The 16979-nt window shown below is 40.8% G+C and overlaps 2 protein-coding genes and 1 long non-coding RNA gene across 4 annotated transcripts; 2 read left to right on the forward strand and 1 right to left on the reverse strand.

Moving 5' to 3' along the window:
• Nucleotides 1–3819: 3819 nt before the first annotated feature.
• On the reverse strand, nt 3820–4204 carry LOC121804480. The gene is made up of 3 exons (XR_006051160.1): nt 4170–4204; nt 3971–4086; nt 3820–3876 (listed from the first exon to the last, which is right to left on the reverse strand). It is a non-coding gene; the product is annotated as an uncharacterized LOC121804480 (long non-coding RNA).
• A 652-nt stretch (nt 4205–4856) lies between these two features.
• LOC121803883 lies at nt 4857–5537 on the forward strand. Its single transcript, XM_042203462.1, has one exon. It carries the CDS (start codon nt 4857–4859, stop codon nt 5535–5537), a length of 681 nt encoding a protein of 226 aa, XP_042059396.1.
• A 1836-nt stretch (nt 5538–7373) lies between these two features.
• LOC121802618 (nuclear pore complex protein NUP1-like) lies at nt 7374–11099 on the forward strand. 2 transcript variants are annotated; one of them, XM_042202295.1, is made up of 7 exons: nt 7374–7480; nt 7626–7723; nt 8665–8857; nt 9100–9411; nt 9487–9558; nt 9741–10439; nt 10537–11099. In XM_042202295.1, exons 1-7 carry the CDS (start codon nt 7442–7444, stop codon nt 11029–11031), a joined length of 1908 nt encoding a protein of 635 aa, XP_042058229.1. In that variant the 5' UTR covers nt 7374–7441; the 3' UTR covers nt 11032–11099. The 2 variants fall into 2 exon arrangements, with proteins under 2 accessions (XP_042058229.1, XP_042058230.1); XM_042202296.1 differs by having other exon boundaries at nt 10549–11099.
• The last annotated feature ends 5880 nt before the right edge of the window (nt 11100–16979 follow it).

Consider the following 16979-nt stretch of genomic DNA (forward strand, 5'->3'; position numbering starts at 1 on the left):
CATCAATAACGGATTTTCGACTTGGCATCTTGGACTTTCCTTTTCTTTTTCCTTTCCTTTTCTTGGACTTTCCTTTTCCTTTTCCTTTTCCTTTGAGAAATATCAACATGAACTTCTCGGGATGAAGACATCTTGATAGTTTATGGAATTATAATTTTTTTATTTTAGCAATTGGGAAAGACAACTTATAGAAGTATAGAACAAGTATAACAATGCGTAATATAGGAGTAGCACTTGAATAATTCAAATGTAAGCACAAGTAGCACAAATGAGAAATGAGAGACAAAGAGAGATAATTAGGAGATTGAAGAGATAAACTCTTATTAACACAAGAGTGGGGCAAATGTAAGTGAGGATAGATGGGGGTATTTATAGATAAAAATTGGGGGAAAATGGATCAATTTGAATTCAAAATTCGAATTAAAAAAAATGAAAAAAGGTCAAAAACCGTCGGAACCTCAGGTTTTACACCCAAAACCGCCGATTTTGGTCAACAAACCGCCTGCAAAACCGCCTGACCACCTGCATGAACCATCCAATCGGCGCTGCAACGTGTTAGCCTTGTGTTCCGCACCAAAACCGTGAAACCACCGGTTTAGCGGTTAATCGCTGATTTTCACGGTTAACCGGCGGTTTCGGTCAAAAACCGCCTGAAAAAGCTGACCCATGGCAGCCAAATGCTTAACGCCTCGAACACCTCGCCGGAACAGTGAAACCGCCGGTTAACTGGCGGTTCGGTTCGTAAAATCTGGAACCGTAACCGTGACATTTTGCTTGAACCGAAACCGCCATATTTTGAACTGCAACCACCGGAACCGAAAACCTTGGGCATCTCTAGTATAAACGTTTCATTTTCATATTTGCATATTATATAGAATGCTCTCTTGTTTTTATTTATTTATTTAGTAATAGTCACTATTGAAGAGATCGCTCAAATGAACATTGCGTACAGTCACAGAGTCAGAGTAATTCACGCTCGAAATGAATGGTGGTTGCATTTATGCTTGATTGGTGACACATTAGAGCATCGGCAACGGTGAGCACAAGCTCTCCGTCCGTCCTTGCCGCTGGCAAGGACACGCTTGTCCGCCGCTGCGCTCTTGCCGCTGGCACGGACGTGCTCTTAGCTAAGAGCACGTCTGTGCCAGCGAGCAGGGTGACGTGGCGTGTTTCTATTGGCCGTTGACATTTTCTTTTTTTCTTTTTTTTTAAAAAATTGAAAATAATACCAAAAATTAAAAAAATATATATATTTTCGGATTCCAAAAAATATAGCCGTTTATTACCGTTTTTTGAAATTTTTTTGAAATTATTTTAAAAAAATTTAATCCAAAAACCATCTATAAATACACACATTCATCATCCATTTGGACGAAATTCGGTCACTTATGAATTTAATTATGTAATTTTTAATTTTTAGGATTTTAATTACGTACTTTTTAAATTTTAGGATTTTAATTATGTAATTTTTATTTTATTTGTAATTTGTAATATTATTCCGGATATTTTTAATGCATTTTAATTTTGTGGAAATATTTTTATTCAAATTGAATAATAGAATGGTGGGGCCCTTGTGCTCGTCCTTGCGGAAGAGCACGTCTGTGGGTGTCGTGCTCTTGCCTAAGAGCAGACAGAAAAAGTGGAGCCGAGCCCACAACCGTGCTCGTTGGCAAGAGCACGGTTGTAGATGCTCTTATTGATTTTATATTTGATATTCTATACAATGAATTTAACATACGTAAATCTAATTTTTATTTTACTTTTTCTCCAACTCATAATTGTTAATGTACTCCATATTCGATATGTCAAACACATAATTGTTAATATACTCTATTATTTGTGTATTTTTATAATGTTTTGAGTTTGTATAATATACTTTAAGCGTATTTTAAAGAATGTACTCTATATGATGTACTCCCTCGGACTCAATTTAAGTGAGATATTTCATTTTTTGACTTATTTTAGGGAAAATGATAACAAATAATTAAACTGAAAATAAAATTAAATAAGAGATAATAATGTAAAATAAAGTCTCTTTTATTTGTGTACTTACTTTTTGACTTTAATGAAGCACTAATTCCAACTTTCTAAGTCAATTTCAAAAGAGTAGTAGGAGTACATGATATGAATGCTTTTGCAAGGTCGAAAAGTTTATACTATATCACTCGTTAATTATGCTTTCCTTGTAGGACAAACTTAGTTATTTTTTTAAATTACAATTTGCATCTTTAATATTTTATTGTATTTTAGTGTAATTTGATAAAATGTGAAAAATAAGTTGGCCAAGATTCAATTCGCAACCAAATTACGTAATTACTCAAATCGGCAGTAAATAAAAAGAACGTGTGCCAATTGCAATTCGGCCGCCATAACAAATAATACATCTCACTATTTGAGGTCTTTCTTCTTTTGTGCTAAGAGAGTAATGGAATTCCAATTTAATGAAGGAGAATAGATTCATTCTAATTGAGGGAGTGACGCATAATGATTGTGCGTCGTTCTTAATGAAACGCATAACCATTATGCGTCGTTAAGTAATGACGCATAAGGATTATGCGTCGCTTAACGACGCATAAGGATTGTGCGTCGCTCATGAACGACGCACATTGGTTATGCGTCGTTAAGGCGGCTTTTATCTGCCTCCAGTCACACGCAGATCACAGAACGCACCTTCATACACTTTCAATTCCTCTATCTCGGCGATTTCCGGCGTTTTCTGGCAATTTCCGGCGATTTCTCCATAAGATCCGGTAATTTGTTCATCAATTTAGCTACATTCATCATTATTCATGTTTATTGTGCTTTCATTTGTTAGTTTTACCCAATTTATACAAATTAGGGCTTGTAGGAAAATGTCCATAATTGTCGTTGGTTTATATGTTTTTGATGCAGAAATCATGCAAGTATTTGTGAGTTTGTATTGGGGTGGTAGAGTAGTTCAACTACCACATATGGGTATTGGTTATGACCCACCTCGTGCGAGGAGCTCCATTATATTAAATTCATGTGTTTCCTATTATGAGTTGGTAGCAATGATTTGTGATGCGATGGGAATAGATATGAACCAACACACAATTGAATTATTATGGAGACAATGTATAGTCTATGGTTCCGGTATGAGTTATACATGTTCTGTGATTCGCAATGATGATAGTGTAATGTTTATGTTCAACAATGCTCAAAATTCAAGTGGGTGTATTGAATTATTTGTTGAGTATTCACCTGTGAGGAGTGAAGAAATCCCACCAGTTGTTGATTATGGTATTGGAGCATCTGCGAGGTTTGAACAAATGAGTTTTGAGTGTGGTATTGGATCATCTGCGAGGGTGGACCAAATGAATGAGCAGAGAGATGTTGTAGATGTTGTAGATGTTGTAGATGTTGCTGATGTTGGTGTTGGATTGAATGATGAGGTAGATGATGCAGATGATCTTGATGAGCCAAGGCCACTATCCGAGACAGAGCCAGACCCCGATCTCAGTGATGGTGATGGTGCTGATGATGTCGGTGCTAGTTCTGATGATGAGATAGTACCATGTAAACCTGTTATGCAAGGTGAACAACCACTTCCGGAATACAATCCTAATGGGTTTAGATTCTTTCGTGAATTACCAAGTCGTCCTTCTGGAGTATCGGATGATGTGGGAGGTAATGAACACAGCCTTTTGTATTGGAATGAGAATGAGCCGCATCGGATTGTGTTGGGAACAAAATTTGATTCCAAGCTACACGTGAAAACTGCTATAACTATGTGGAGTTTATGGAATGAAAAACAGTTTAAGGTTGTCGAGAGCAAATTAAGAAGGTGGCATGCTGTATGCAAATTTCCAGCAGGAACGACAGTCACAGGGGCAGGCATCATCAGCACCACCGATGCTGAAAAGGCGAGGGAATGTAAGTGGGAGGTTTCAGTTACACAAAGGTCGCATGACGATATGTGGGAAGTTAGGAAGTGGAAGAATCGACATACCTGTATAGGCCATCGTGCTAATAGAGATCATGCTAACTTTTCAGCCCCAATGATAGCTCTGTTGATTCGACATCATGTGCGACAATGTGCCGATTTCAAGGTCTTCTCAATAATAGCTGATATTCAAGACAGATTTGGTGTGTTAATCAGTTATAAGAAGGCGTGGTATGCAAAGAGAAAGGCTATAGAGTTTGTATACGGTGGATGGGAGGAGTCGTTTAGGCAGTTGCCAAGCTACATGTTTGAACTCCAGTCACAGAATATGGGCACAATTGTTGAGTGGAAGCATAACGATCTGTTGAGTCAGAGGCGTACAATGGTGTTCAACTATGTTTTCTGGGCATTTGGGCCTGCAATACATGCGTTCCAGAAGGCCGCACCGGTGTTAACAGTGGACGGGACTCACCTTCGAGGAAGATTTAAAGGTAAGTTGCTTGTTGCTTGTGGTTTTGATGCTAACAAGACATGCTTGCCTATTGCATATGCTGTGGTGGATGAAGAAACCAATGACAGTTGGTCGTGGTTTTTGGATCATGTCAGAACTCATGTAGTGAAATACGAGAGGGAGGTGTGCATTATATCAGATAGGCATAAAGGACTCTTGAATGCAATGGAGTCTGAAATCATGACTAGGGCCCCGCAGATACACCACAAATTTTGTTTGCTTCATGTGAGGGCAAATGTGTTGAAGAAGCACAAGGGCCCCAATGTGAAGGCCATTATATGGAAGTTGGGGGTCAGTTCTCAGGAACGTAAATTTGCCAGAAGACGTCGAGCACTATATGATGTCAACAGTGGTGCGGTTCGAATGCTGAATAGGATTACAAAAGAATGTTGGTCACTGTGCTACGATGGTGGACTTAGGTGGGGGGTGGCCACCACAAACATGTCGGAGTGCTACAATAACGTCTTGAGGGGTGTGAGAGAGTTGCCGATTAGAGCGTTGGTTGATTTGACATTTTGGAGGACGGTAAAATGGTGGGCGGAGAAGAAGACAACAATAGAACACACCGAAGGTGAATTAACCCCATGGGCGAGGGACAGACTTGCTAAGAATGACTCAAAGGGGCGAAAACATTACATCACTGTCATTGACCGAGATCTAGGGAAGTACCATGTCCGAACTCGAGGAAGAATCGTACAAGGAGTGTCAAAGGGCAACAATGTTCAAATAGTCAGGTATTTGGAATCGAGTTGCAGTTGTGGTAAGTGGCAGATGTGGAGAATCCCTTGTTCGCATGCTTGTGCGGTTGCTAGAGACAGAGGTCATGTTATGATTGACCTGATAGATGAGAAGTACTACCTAGGTACATGGAGATCACAGTACTATAGTGAAGTTTCATTTGATGCACCAAGACATGAAGAGTATTGGGTTGCACCTTCATGGAAATTGTGCATCACCCCTCAGCAGTTGATTCCTAGAACGCGTGGCCGAGTTAGAAGAAGGAGGATACTTAATCAAATGGATGTCCAGGAGGAGGATGAACCGAGAGCTCCCCGTCGTTGCAGAAATTGCGGGATAGAGGGGCATGACCGAAGAAATTGCTCAGCCGGTGCCGTTCAGTAAAGTCATGGTAGCCATTTGCATCTGAACTTGTGTATTTGAGATGTTATGTATGTATCAACATTTGTGAGATGTTGTCGACATTTATGATGTGTTTTATTATGTCTAGACTAAAAATTTTGTAACATTATGTGTTTCAAAAAGCCACACACAACCCGGAAAAAATGTTCAAAAATGTGAATTCAGTGTAGAAACGAAATTCACTTGGTGACGCATAAGCATTATGCGTCACCAATAAACGACGCATAACACTTATGCGTTACCAAGTAACGACGCATAAGAGTTATGCGTCACCAAATAGAGACGCATAATAGTTATGCGTCACAAAAGCAATTTCGTTCAGCACTGTTTAGTCCAGAAACTTCGCCCGGTCGGGCGATTTACGTGCCTAAAATGCCCGATCGGGCGATTTTATGATTCAAAATTTGTTATTTGTTTCATAATACGGTTTATATTTGGTATTCGTTTATATTTGTAACCGAATTTTATATCAAAATCATAATACTGATTTATCAAAATCATAATACTTCGCTCGGTCATATGTTGATATTCGTTTATATTTGTTTATCAAAATCATAATACTGTTCATTCAACCATAGCAAAATAATATTTGTTGATCCTATTTTTCATCACATAAAAAATAATCAACCACAACCTGTTTCAATAGACACAAATACTGACATATGCCCGAAATCTATCTAGATGGAGGCGTGAACTTTGTCGGAGCCTTCCCTTTGTTCTTCCTTGTTGAGAAGCCCCTGAATACATTCTGCATAGCCCGGCCAATCGTACTTGATGATCGTGAGGATCCCGCGGTCGGTGGTCGGAATATTACTTCGTCATGTTCCTCCCCGCCCTCTTCTTCCGGACCCTCTTCTTCCTGACCCTCTTCTTCCCCTCCCTCTTCTTCCTGACCCTCTTCTTCCCCTCCCTCAGGTCCATAGCATAACTGTTGTTCGGAACTTGCAGATGCCATCTACTTCAAAACATTCACCCATGCTTCAAATTTTTTTCATAACAACTCAACAATCAACAAGCTAACTAAATTGCAACTTAGGGGCACAATATATGCATAAAATCGCCCACCAAAAGGGGCACAATTACAAAAACTTAATCAATTGCTACTACCCATTCAATTATATGCATATGAAATACCCAAATTACGGAAAATCGACCAACAAATCCAACAATTTCATCATAAACGCTAATTTTGCTAAATTAAATCCAGATGAAATACACAAATTACGGAAAGTCGTCCAAAAATTCCATCAATTTCATCATAACCCATAATTTCATCATAATCGCTACTTATATGCAACAAAACAACACAAAAATACCAAAAATCCATCAATTTAATCAAAAACCCTACTTTTACTAAATAACGGAAAACCTGCCCAAATTAAACATTAAAGGATGTATTTAGCCAAATTGAAGAACAATTACCGGAAAATGGTTGCAAAATGGTGGTAATTCGCCGGATTTTGCTCGGATTCGTCGGAAATCGCCTGCCTCGCCTGCTTCGCCTCTTTCGTCGCGTTTCTGCCTGATTCTGCCTTCTGCCCGTTTTAAAACTCAACTAACGACGCATAAGTATTATGCGTCGCTAACTAAAGACGCATAAGAGTTATGCGTCGCTATTAAACGACGCATAAGTATTATGCGTCTCTAATAAACGACGCATAAGTGTTATGCGTCATTAACTAACGACGCACAATGATTATGCGTCGTTTAATAGCGACGCATAAGGATTATGCGTCTTTTTGTTAGTGACGCATAAGAGTTATGCGTCACTCCCTCAAGCGGAATACGACTAATGCTCTTCATTAAAATGGAATTCCATTAAAATCCTTTACCAAAAAAAGAATTGATCCCTCACTATTTTCTTCTCAAATTTGAGTTGTAAAATCATGAATATTTCCGGCGCTAATGTGCACGACACTACTCAGGTTCCGATTCTGGATGATGCATTCACCTTATTATTCTCCTCGTTTTTCTCTGTTTTTCTACTCTGCAAGTGCTTGTTTATATGAGTATGTATTCTTTTTGGAATGAATTTGAATTTGTTTGTGATGTTATATGATTTTGCACCAGTCTATGGTGCTAAGATCTACCCAAGAAAAGGATGGAATTCGGTATGATTCCGATTTTGCCAGAATCGAGCAGCTGATTAAAGGCAACACTTTCACTAGGTACTTTTTCGTATATCGGAGCTTTGCCCTAATTTTAGTGTTGAAAGTTCGATTTTTGGTGATTAACTTAGCCACTGATTTATAAGCGAACATGTTGTATTGATGGACTCTGAATGCGTAGCAACTGATTATTTTGAATGCAATATTTCTGTGAGGAAATTTCTGAACTATACCAAACTGCAAGATTTTAGGGCTTACCGAGATAGAGAGTTAACGAAGTCTTTTATAAGGTTTCCGCTTGCTTGTTGATCTTTGTTATATAAAAAGTCCTTTTGATTTCTAAGTTTTAGTGTCGAGATAGTAGTATATGTTAGTATTTGTTTTTATTTCACATTGATGGTGTATTTTGTGTTATTTTAAGAATGAAGGGTTTCCAGCATTCTAATGTGCATTGAACTATTTGATTAACTCAATATAGATTAATCTAAGCAATCCTTCAGATAATGGTGTATTACAAGTCTATCCATTGTGTTTTTCCCATTTTATACACTTCTCTCTATTACTCTAGTTTCATGTAGTTGATCTTGTTTCTCTCTCATCGAAGCACAGTCACCAATCTATTTTCTGAAATATGCATGTCTGATCACATAAATCGTTGGGTATTCATCAAAAGCAGACATATTAGTAATTATAGGAAATGCTAGTGATGTAGTGGTCATGACTGAAGCTTATTCCCCAATCTTGCTTATCTTGATCAGTTCTGAGTTTCTGCTGCCTGGCTGTGAGTTTTATAGTTTACTTACAATTGTGATTGGTGGGTGGTGGAACTTAGATGCCTAGCATGGATGTCTTCTCATAAACAAGTTCCCCTCAGTGTCCGTTTAAATTTCTTGAAATGTACTATAGTGTATGTAGTCACTGCTAGTTATATTTTGAAATATATTTGTTAGTTTCCTCTCAGTAACTCAGAAATTGCATCTGATTCGTCTGGTACACTGCAGGGAGGAAATCACTCATTTGATGGAGATATTAAATTCAAGGGTGGACAAGGAGGAGGAGCAAAACTCGAACATTAATGCTGAAGAAGATGGTCAACTTGTTCCATGGAGGCCGGAAATACTCATAACACCTTCTGAAGGGAGACAGAGATATACTGAGAGAACTGTGATTGGCTATTCTCGTGAAAAGTCAGATGTGAGTGCATATTTCCTGTTTATCATTCAGAAATTTCTTTCTTTCAGTACAATTTACAACCTGCCAGGCCTGAAATGTGGTGAAACTTTTTAAACCTTTTAGGGAATAATGTTTATTAGTTTTATTTAAAATTATGCAGTAGAGTCCAAATACATTTGATACAACTTTTTTTTTATGTATTGTATGTATTCATGTAGTTATTCTTATGAGTACAAATACCGCTTTGTCGAAAAATGGCACAGGTTCCTGTTGGTGTAAGTGCTTCTCCAATTGATCTTGCTCGTGCATACATGTCTCGTCGTACCACTGAAGAAGGCCAAGATCTTCATAATTCCATATCTAACAGTGAACGAGCACAACCAACAAATGAGTTTACAAGAAAGCCACTATCTTTTCCATCACCTTCACCTAAGCCATCCATATGTTGGCCTGGCTCTGTGGTGCACACACGTCATGCTCTTACTACACCACTGGGTCAGAGGGGGAGGAGCAGGCTTCAAGATTTTCCTAGAACCCCCTATTCAAGAACCATACTGTCAAAGTCCAAAACCAAGGTAGACATCATTACACTGGCAGAATATGCTATTACCAGGGTTACTCATTTTAACTGTGTATTTTTTGTGATTCAGTTACAAGCTGCTAGTGAGTATGCAAACACATCAACTCCTTTTCGACTATCTCGGGAATCCCCCTATGAGCAGGTATTATTCGCTTTTGTAATAATTCCATGCTCCATAGTTATGCTCTTACCATCAATGATTCCGTAGTTCCAAAGGAGTACTTGTTTCCTATGATCAGTTTGCATGGTCAGATTTATTGAGGTGGCGCACAAAATATTTTAGACTTGTGGTTTTAGCATATAATGAATTTAAATGTCTTTCAGGTGAAATCAAGGGGTGAGACCTTTGATGCTTATGGTTCAGTGGGACCTATTCGTCGTATGAGGAATAAATTTGCTTCTGAAATCCGTCCACAGGGATCCATTTTCCTGAATTCGCCTAAAGAAATTCCTCTTAAAGCCCCAACAACCCAAGAATTCAGAGGTTTCTTAACTAGTGCAGAAAAGAATATTGTACCAGGTGAAACTAGCGGTGTACCTAAATACTTGTCTGGGGAGAATATTTCACAACCCTCTGATGTAGGTATGTCTAGCACAAACTTATCTGCTAGTCAGGCAGCTAGGAAAGCACTGGAATTTCTCGATAGAAACAAGCCAACCCCTAAGCAGAAGGAGGCTGAATTGAAGTTGGCAACTCGATGGGGATCTTCTCCTGATGCAACTGATGTCAGTAACGTAGAAAATAGAAGCTCAGCACATGTTGAAGACCCTGCTTCCCACAAGAATACTGATATTTCTGGCCCAAATTTCTCTGTGGAATTCAATAAAAGTAGCAGTAAGTTTAACTTTTTAGGAAATTCTCATGCCAAAGGAATGAATGAAGCAAGAGATGAAGCCACTGGAATCACTAAAGGTTCTAGCTCAATTTTTGGTGGCTCTTCGAACAGCACTCCAGGTGCAGATACAATTCCTCTTTTCGGTCATAAAAGAACTTCTGGTCCTCAGCCCCAAAATTGGAATAAGGTATGTACTTCTGTTCCTATGTTGCTTCTCTATGCACTAGAAGTTCTTGTTTCATCTTTCCTGGTAATGGTATTTAAATCTGTTCTCCTGCCTTAAGTCCTTGTTGCAGAATGCTCTTGCCACGACTAATGATAGAGAGACCGAGACAGGTTCGAAGTTTTCTCTTCCTCCTATAAGTAATGGACAGGATGCAAAGGCACCAACTGAAGCAGAAGCTTTGAAAAGTCACAGGATGAAACCTTCATTGCCGTCAATTTTTACCCAGAGGACTATACTTCGTGCAGCTTCCTCGGACAATGGACTGGGGTTCACTTTCCCTGTTTCTGCTTCTGCAGGTGTACTCTCAGAACCGCCAACTCCTTCAATCATGCCATCTTCTTTAGCAAATTTAACATCCCAACCAAGCGATACTCCTAGTATTCCATCTTACAGTTTTGGGTCTAACAAGTCAGCACGAAGTGTAGTTTTCTCGTTTCCATTGACAGCAGGTAGTGCATCAAACCACGATGATTCTGATCTTATATTTACTTTTGGATCAGACAAGGGTAGGTTGTGTTTTAGCTCTTTTAAAGAAGATTCCATTTGTTATTAATTTGCAGGCATTTATATTCAGATATAAGATTTGACCTTTCTATATTTTGGATAGGTATAATTGATCTAGTTTTCCCTCTCTTTTTGGTTCAAGTATCATCCAACGAGTCTCTCTCTCTATTTCTATTAGATGCATTAAGTTTGATAATATAACGGGCAATTTGCAAAACTGTAATAAGCAGATACGCTCTGCTAATGACATAGTACATCATTTGTGCTGTGTATTCTGCTTGTTTTTGTCGAATTATTTGTTTCTGACATCATTTGTGCTGTGTATTCTACGTTTTCTTTTAATGAAATATGTGTATATTTTAGTTTGAATTTGTTGATTTATAATCAAGATTTATTAATTACAGCATACTCCTATTAAATTTTAGTTACAATGAATATCATTTGGTTTGGATTATGGCATCCACTTGCATTTTTAGGATGAGAGAGAGTGTGTTTGGTTTACATTACAATTAATATCATTTGTGTGTGTGCTAAATATAATTTCGGTGAAGTCTATATAGAAATGTAGTACAATGTTTGTTAAGTACTAATAATTTAAAGAATACTTAAGATTATCATATACTCCATATATCTCTCCCTATGTCTCATATCAAATGATTGACTGTTTTTCCGCACGTGTTTGAGAAAAATGATAATAAATAGTTAAAGTGGAGAGAGAGTAAAATAATTAATAGAATAATGTATATACGACTCTCTCCTATATTATTTTATCTCTTACTTTACTTTCTCCACTTTAACTATTTATTATCTCCCTAAGGCGCGCCTTATGGCGCGCCACGTCAGCAGTTTTATCCTCCTACCCCCACCTGCAATGGGGCGCCCTAAGGCGTGCCCTATGGCGCGCCTTATGCATTTTATTTTATTTGAATATTTAAATAACAAAAAATTGAGGAAAATTTTCATTTCATATATAAAAATTAATACATTACAATACGAATTAAAAAAAATACGCAAACTCAACGACGGCGGTTACGGGACCACACTTCTTCAATCATGTCGTTCATGAGTTGCGCATGGTCTTGTTGGTTGCGCATTGAGGCCTGTCTAGCTAGAACCTCGTCGAAGCCCGACGGCAATCCTCTAGTGGGGGGCTCGGTCGCCGTGCTAGACGAGCTAGATGCACCGTCATCATCGTTTCACTCGGTGATGCTCCCACCTTCATGCTTGACTATCATGTTGTGCATGATAATGCACGCATACATGACGTCGGCGATGATTTCCTTGAACCAAAGACGAGACGACCCTCTCACAACGGCCCACCGTGATCGGAGCACACCAAATGCCCGCTCGACATCCTTCCGCGTCGACTCCTGCTTTTGCGCAAATAAACCCTCTTTTCACCCATTGGGCAGCTGATCGTCTTCAGAAAAACAGGCCACCGTGGGTATATGCTATCGGCCAAGTAGTACCCCATGTGGTATCGGCGCCTGTTGGCAGTGAACTCGATGGCTGGGCCGTTGCCGTTGCATTGCTCGGTGAAGAGGGTAGAGGAGTTGAGGACGTTGATGTCGTTGTTCGACCCGGCTATGCCGAAGTACGCATGCCAGATCCAGAGCCGATGGTCAGCGACGGCTTCGAGGATCAAAGTCGGGTGGCTGCCCTTGTATCCACTAGTGAATTGGCCTCTCCACGCCGTCGGACAATTCTTCCACTCCCAGTGCATATAGTCGATGCTCCCTAGAACTAGTGGTGTCATCGTCGTGGTTCATTTTGGTATGTGAGATAGGTAGAAATGTGAGAGGGGAGCGAAATGAGAGAGGCGAGATGTTCGTATGAACAAGTGAATGAGAAACGAGGTTTAAATAGAAAAAAAAATAAAAAACGCGTGGCATCGTCCGCGACCATCGTCCCCCGATCCCGCAATGGGGTGCACGATAGCGCGGACGATGACCTATCGTCCGCGCCCATCGTCCGCCGAGCCCAGAATGGCGCGGACGATGCATCAGGCGTGGGCGTAGGGCGCGGACGATGGCGGGCACCCACAATGGGGCGGACGATGGCTCCCGCGGACGATGGCACGCATCGGGCGTCCCATTGTGGATGCCCTAAAATATAATCCCAACTCCTCAAAACGCAACCGCCATTTGTCTTGAAACTTACCTCTGATCTTTGAGCCGTTCAATTTCCACTTTTTTATTTTTTTAATATGCTAGTACAGGCTGTCATGTGCAAGAGGGAGGCCAATCATGAAATGCAAGAGAAAGCAATGGTTTCAAGAGAAAAGAAATCAAACAAACATAAAATGTAGTAAAATCATAAGTGATACGATTTCATAGGAAGGATAACCATTGTTAAAACACAATGTCAGTGGCATGCATGATGTGGCTATGTTAAGGACCTAAATCCTTAACGTCGATTTCCACATAAAATCAAGAAACGAGATGTCGTCGTTGTCGAGCGCCCAACGTTGGGTCGTGACTTGGACAGCAAAAAAGGGGCGGTTGAGCGCGAGATCAGCCTTGTCGGCAACCTTAGGAGATGTTTCTTGTTTGCTACTCAATTGAGCCAAAAGAATGATAATTTCATATATTGATTGAATGAATAAAAAAGATAACAGTCTATCCTATTTATAATGCTGCTGACTTAATGAATAAGAAAACAAAGATATAGAAAAAGATATGCTAAATCCCTATAATATCTAAACTAAATAATAATAATAGAGGTTCCTATCAACTCCCCCACGGTTAAAATCCACCTTGTCCTCAAGGTGGGAACCACGAACCAAAGACGAGAGTTGAAGGCAAAAGCTTGGCGAGGCGTCTTCTCCTGGATCAAACGCATACCGAACAGTTGGACGTGTCACTTCACCTTCTCCATAAAAAATCATCAAGGTAGGATCAAAACAGTCGTCAAAATTCAGCGCTAAAACGTGAAGCTTGTTAACACGTCCACGAACTCCCAAACACGCCGTGTAATTTCGCGGCGGGACCATCCGTTCATCGATGGTAAGCAATGTCGGTCGCTGAAACATTCTTGCAACATCACTATCATGCAACTCTCCCTTTTCACCCAAACAATTCTCAATAACATCTTGGGATGTCACTCGAGCAACGACAACCTTCTTCACTTCCTCAATGGAATCAATCTCCTCTACATCGTCTAATAATGCCTCTTCCTCCGTCTCTTTACTCATATCGGGGCAGCATGGTGGGTCGATTTCATCAAAAGATGGAACTTGTTGGTCTTCGAGTCTGTCATCTCTACCTTCCCTAGATCCCCAATTCTCACTAGGCAAGCCACGATCCATGAGTTTCTTTGCTACTGCCTCTAATATTGAGTTCTCTGAATCACAAAGCTCTGCATCTAATATGGAGTCCTCTGAATCACACAGCTCCCCGTCGCCGTCTCGTGTTGGCCAATGCTTGTGAGTAATGACCTCTCCATAACATCTGCCCTCATCTACCTCACTCCGAAAGCGATCTGGCAGTGGTGGCTGCGGCAAAGGTTCGAATTTTACAAACCCACGGTCAAGGGGATCCACATGTGTTGGTGGCTCATGTGACGAGTATTCCCGTCGTTTCGGTGGGTCCCAACAGGTGGGCTGATGCAAGGGCGGCCGTTGTCGTCGCAGAGGCCATCCGGTCGGGGGCCGTGGCTTGTAATCTGACACTCGCAACTGAATGCACTTTTTTGGCGGATCAAATCTGTGGCGCACGTCCTCTAAAAATTCCCTCCATGTCACCACTGGGTTATTCTCACGGTAATTGAATATCCATTCTGCAGCCGGTGGTCGAAACAACATGACCACATAGTGCAGGCGTTCGGACTCGGCCATCCCCAGGTGGTCGAAATTATAATCGACCATCGAAATCCAATTCGTCGCATCCGATCCGTCGAAGTGAGGAGCCTTCATGGAAAGCTCTTTCGGTCTCTCCGTCCTGTGGGTACCGTGATCTTGCCGAGGAAGGGGTGAGTCCCAAGACGTCGGGTGGCGATACCCCCGAAAACTCATGTCGACATCCCCCAGATATCGGTCCCGCGGCCTGTCCCAGCATGTGCGGTGCCGAGGCTCGGGGTGATCGAGGTACGGCGCCCGATGAACGGTCCGCTGCGGAAAACAGTCGTCGCACCTATGTAATGCATGGGCAGCGCCTCGTCGACGACCGTGGATGAAAGGCCGGTGGACACCGTCGTCTGCCGCCCAAGCGTCGCCCTGGGAGTGATACACCTCGTCATCAAGTTCGTCCGAGAAATCAGGGGAATTAGGTTCGGGAACGCACGGCGCTTCCAACTTCTCCAGCCTGAGTTCCATTCTGTCAAATCGAGCCAAGATCTTCTCCAACCCGGTGGAGGAAATCGCGGCTGTTCCTGCCACATCGTGCGGTGCCTAGGCGGCCGCTTGGAAATCGCGCCGCGGATATCGCGGCCGATCGTCGCCGCGTGCGCTTGTGGACGCGCGGCGCGAAGAGTCTTTGATCAGGACATGCGTGTTGCCTCCGATGAGGAGCCCCGTCGGCAGTATACGTTCATCCGATCCAGTCATGGTGAGCTCTGGATGAAAGTACCAGTTGTTAAGGACCTAAATCCTTAACGTCAATTTCCACACAAAATCAAGAAACGAGATGTCATCGTTGTCGAGCGCCCAACGTTGGGTCGTGACTTGGACGGCAAAAAAGGGGCCGTTGAGCGCGAGATCAGCCTCGTCGGCAACCTTAGGAGATGTTTCTTGTTTGCTACTCAATTGAGCCAAAAGAATGATAATTTCATATATTGATTGAATGAATAAAAAAGATAACAGTCTATCCTATTTATAATGCTACTGACTTAATGAACAAGAAAACAAAGATATAGAAAAAGATATGCTAAATCCCTATAATATCTAAACTAAATAATAATAATAGAGGTTCGTATCAGGCTAGGTTTGTGGCATGTGTCAAATATGCATTGTAGCAAAAACCTGTCATATCAATACGGGTTTATACGAGTACGCTCTCGCCATTTCCTACTGTTTCGTGGAAAGACATATTTGGATTTTGTTTTCGGATTACCACATACACAGCGAATAGAAAGATTCGATCATGGTTGTTGTGGATCGATGAATCATTTTGCTCCTTGCAAAAAGATGTTTAATGCAAGTCAAGTAGTGCAGTTGTACTTTAGAGAGATTGTAAACTCCATGGTATTTATAAATCTATTACTTCTGAACATGATGTGATATTTCAAATTTGTGACATTTTTGGCATACTTTGTTGGGGATGATGAGATCTCACCTTTAGTTCAGTGGTACCTATATATCCCCCACACACAGAGATATGCAAATATAAGTTGTCAATCGAAGTTTGAGAAATTTACTATGCAGTTTGGTTGGTGATAGTCCAAGGCAGTGAGATTTAGTGTTGTCGCAAGAAGAATTTGTTTATAATCAATAGAACAACTGGAAGGAATCATTTCCAGATTGTTTGTGGGTGCAATCTGATTCGGCACATATTCCTATTACATACCGGTTAGCACTGATGCGGAGGAGCAAGCTAGGAAGATTCGGGAAATGCATGAGCAAGTGAGACGTCGCATTATCCAATAGAATGATAAGTATAAGTTGCAAGCTGATAAGTGATGGAAGATGGTGGTGTTTCAAGAAGGAGATTTAGTCTAGAATTATTTAAGGAACGGGTGTTGGGGAAAATTACGGCCGCATGCAGATGGTCCTTTCTGTGTTCTCAAACGAATAAGTGATAATGCATACAAGTTGGACTTGCTTGAGAAGTACAATGTGTTGGCTACATTCAATGATATCTTCATACGAAGGGAACGGTGACAATGAGGCAGACGAAGCAGACTTGAAGTTGAGTCTTTTCCAATAAGAAATGTGTTTTATGTGAAAACATGAATATTTTGAGATGAGTTATCATGCCTAGTTTTTATTTATGATTGCCTATCTGTTGGCTATGCCAAATCAATTAAATCGAATTCGGGTCCCAGTAGGGCCGCAAACCCTAC

The sequence above is a fragment of the Salvia splendens genome, chromosome 5, assembly GCF_004379255.2.
Source record: "Salvia splendens isolate huo1 chromosome 5, SspV2, whole genome shotgun sequence".
NCBI classification, from domain to species: Eukaryota; Viridiplantae; Streptophyta; class Magnoliopsida; order Lamiales; family Lamiaceae; genus Salvia; species Salvia splendens.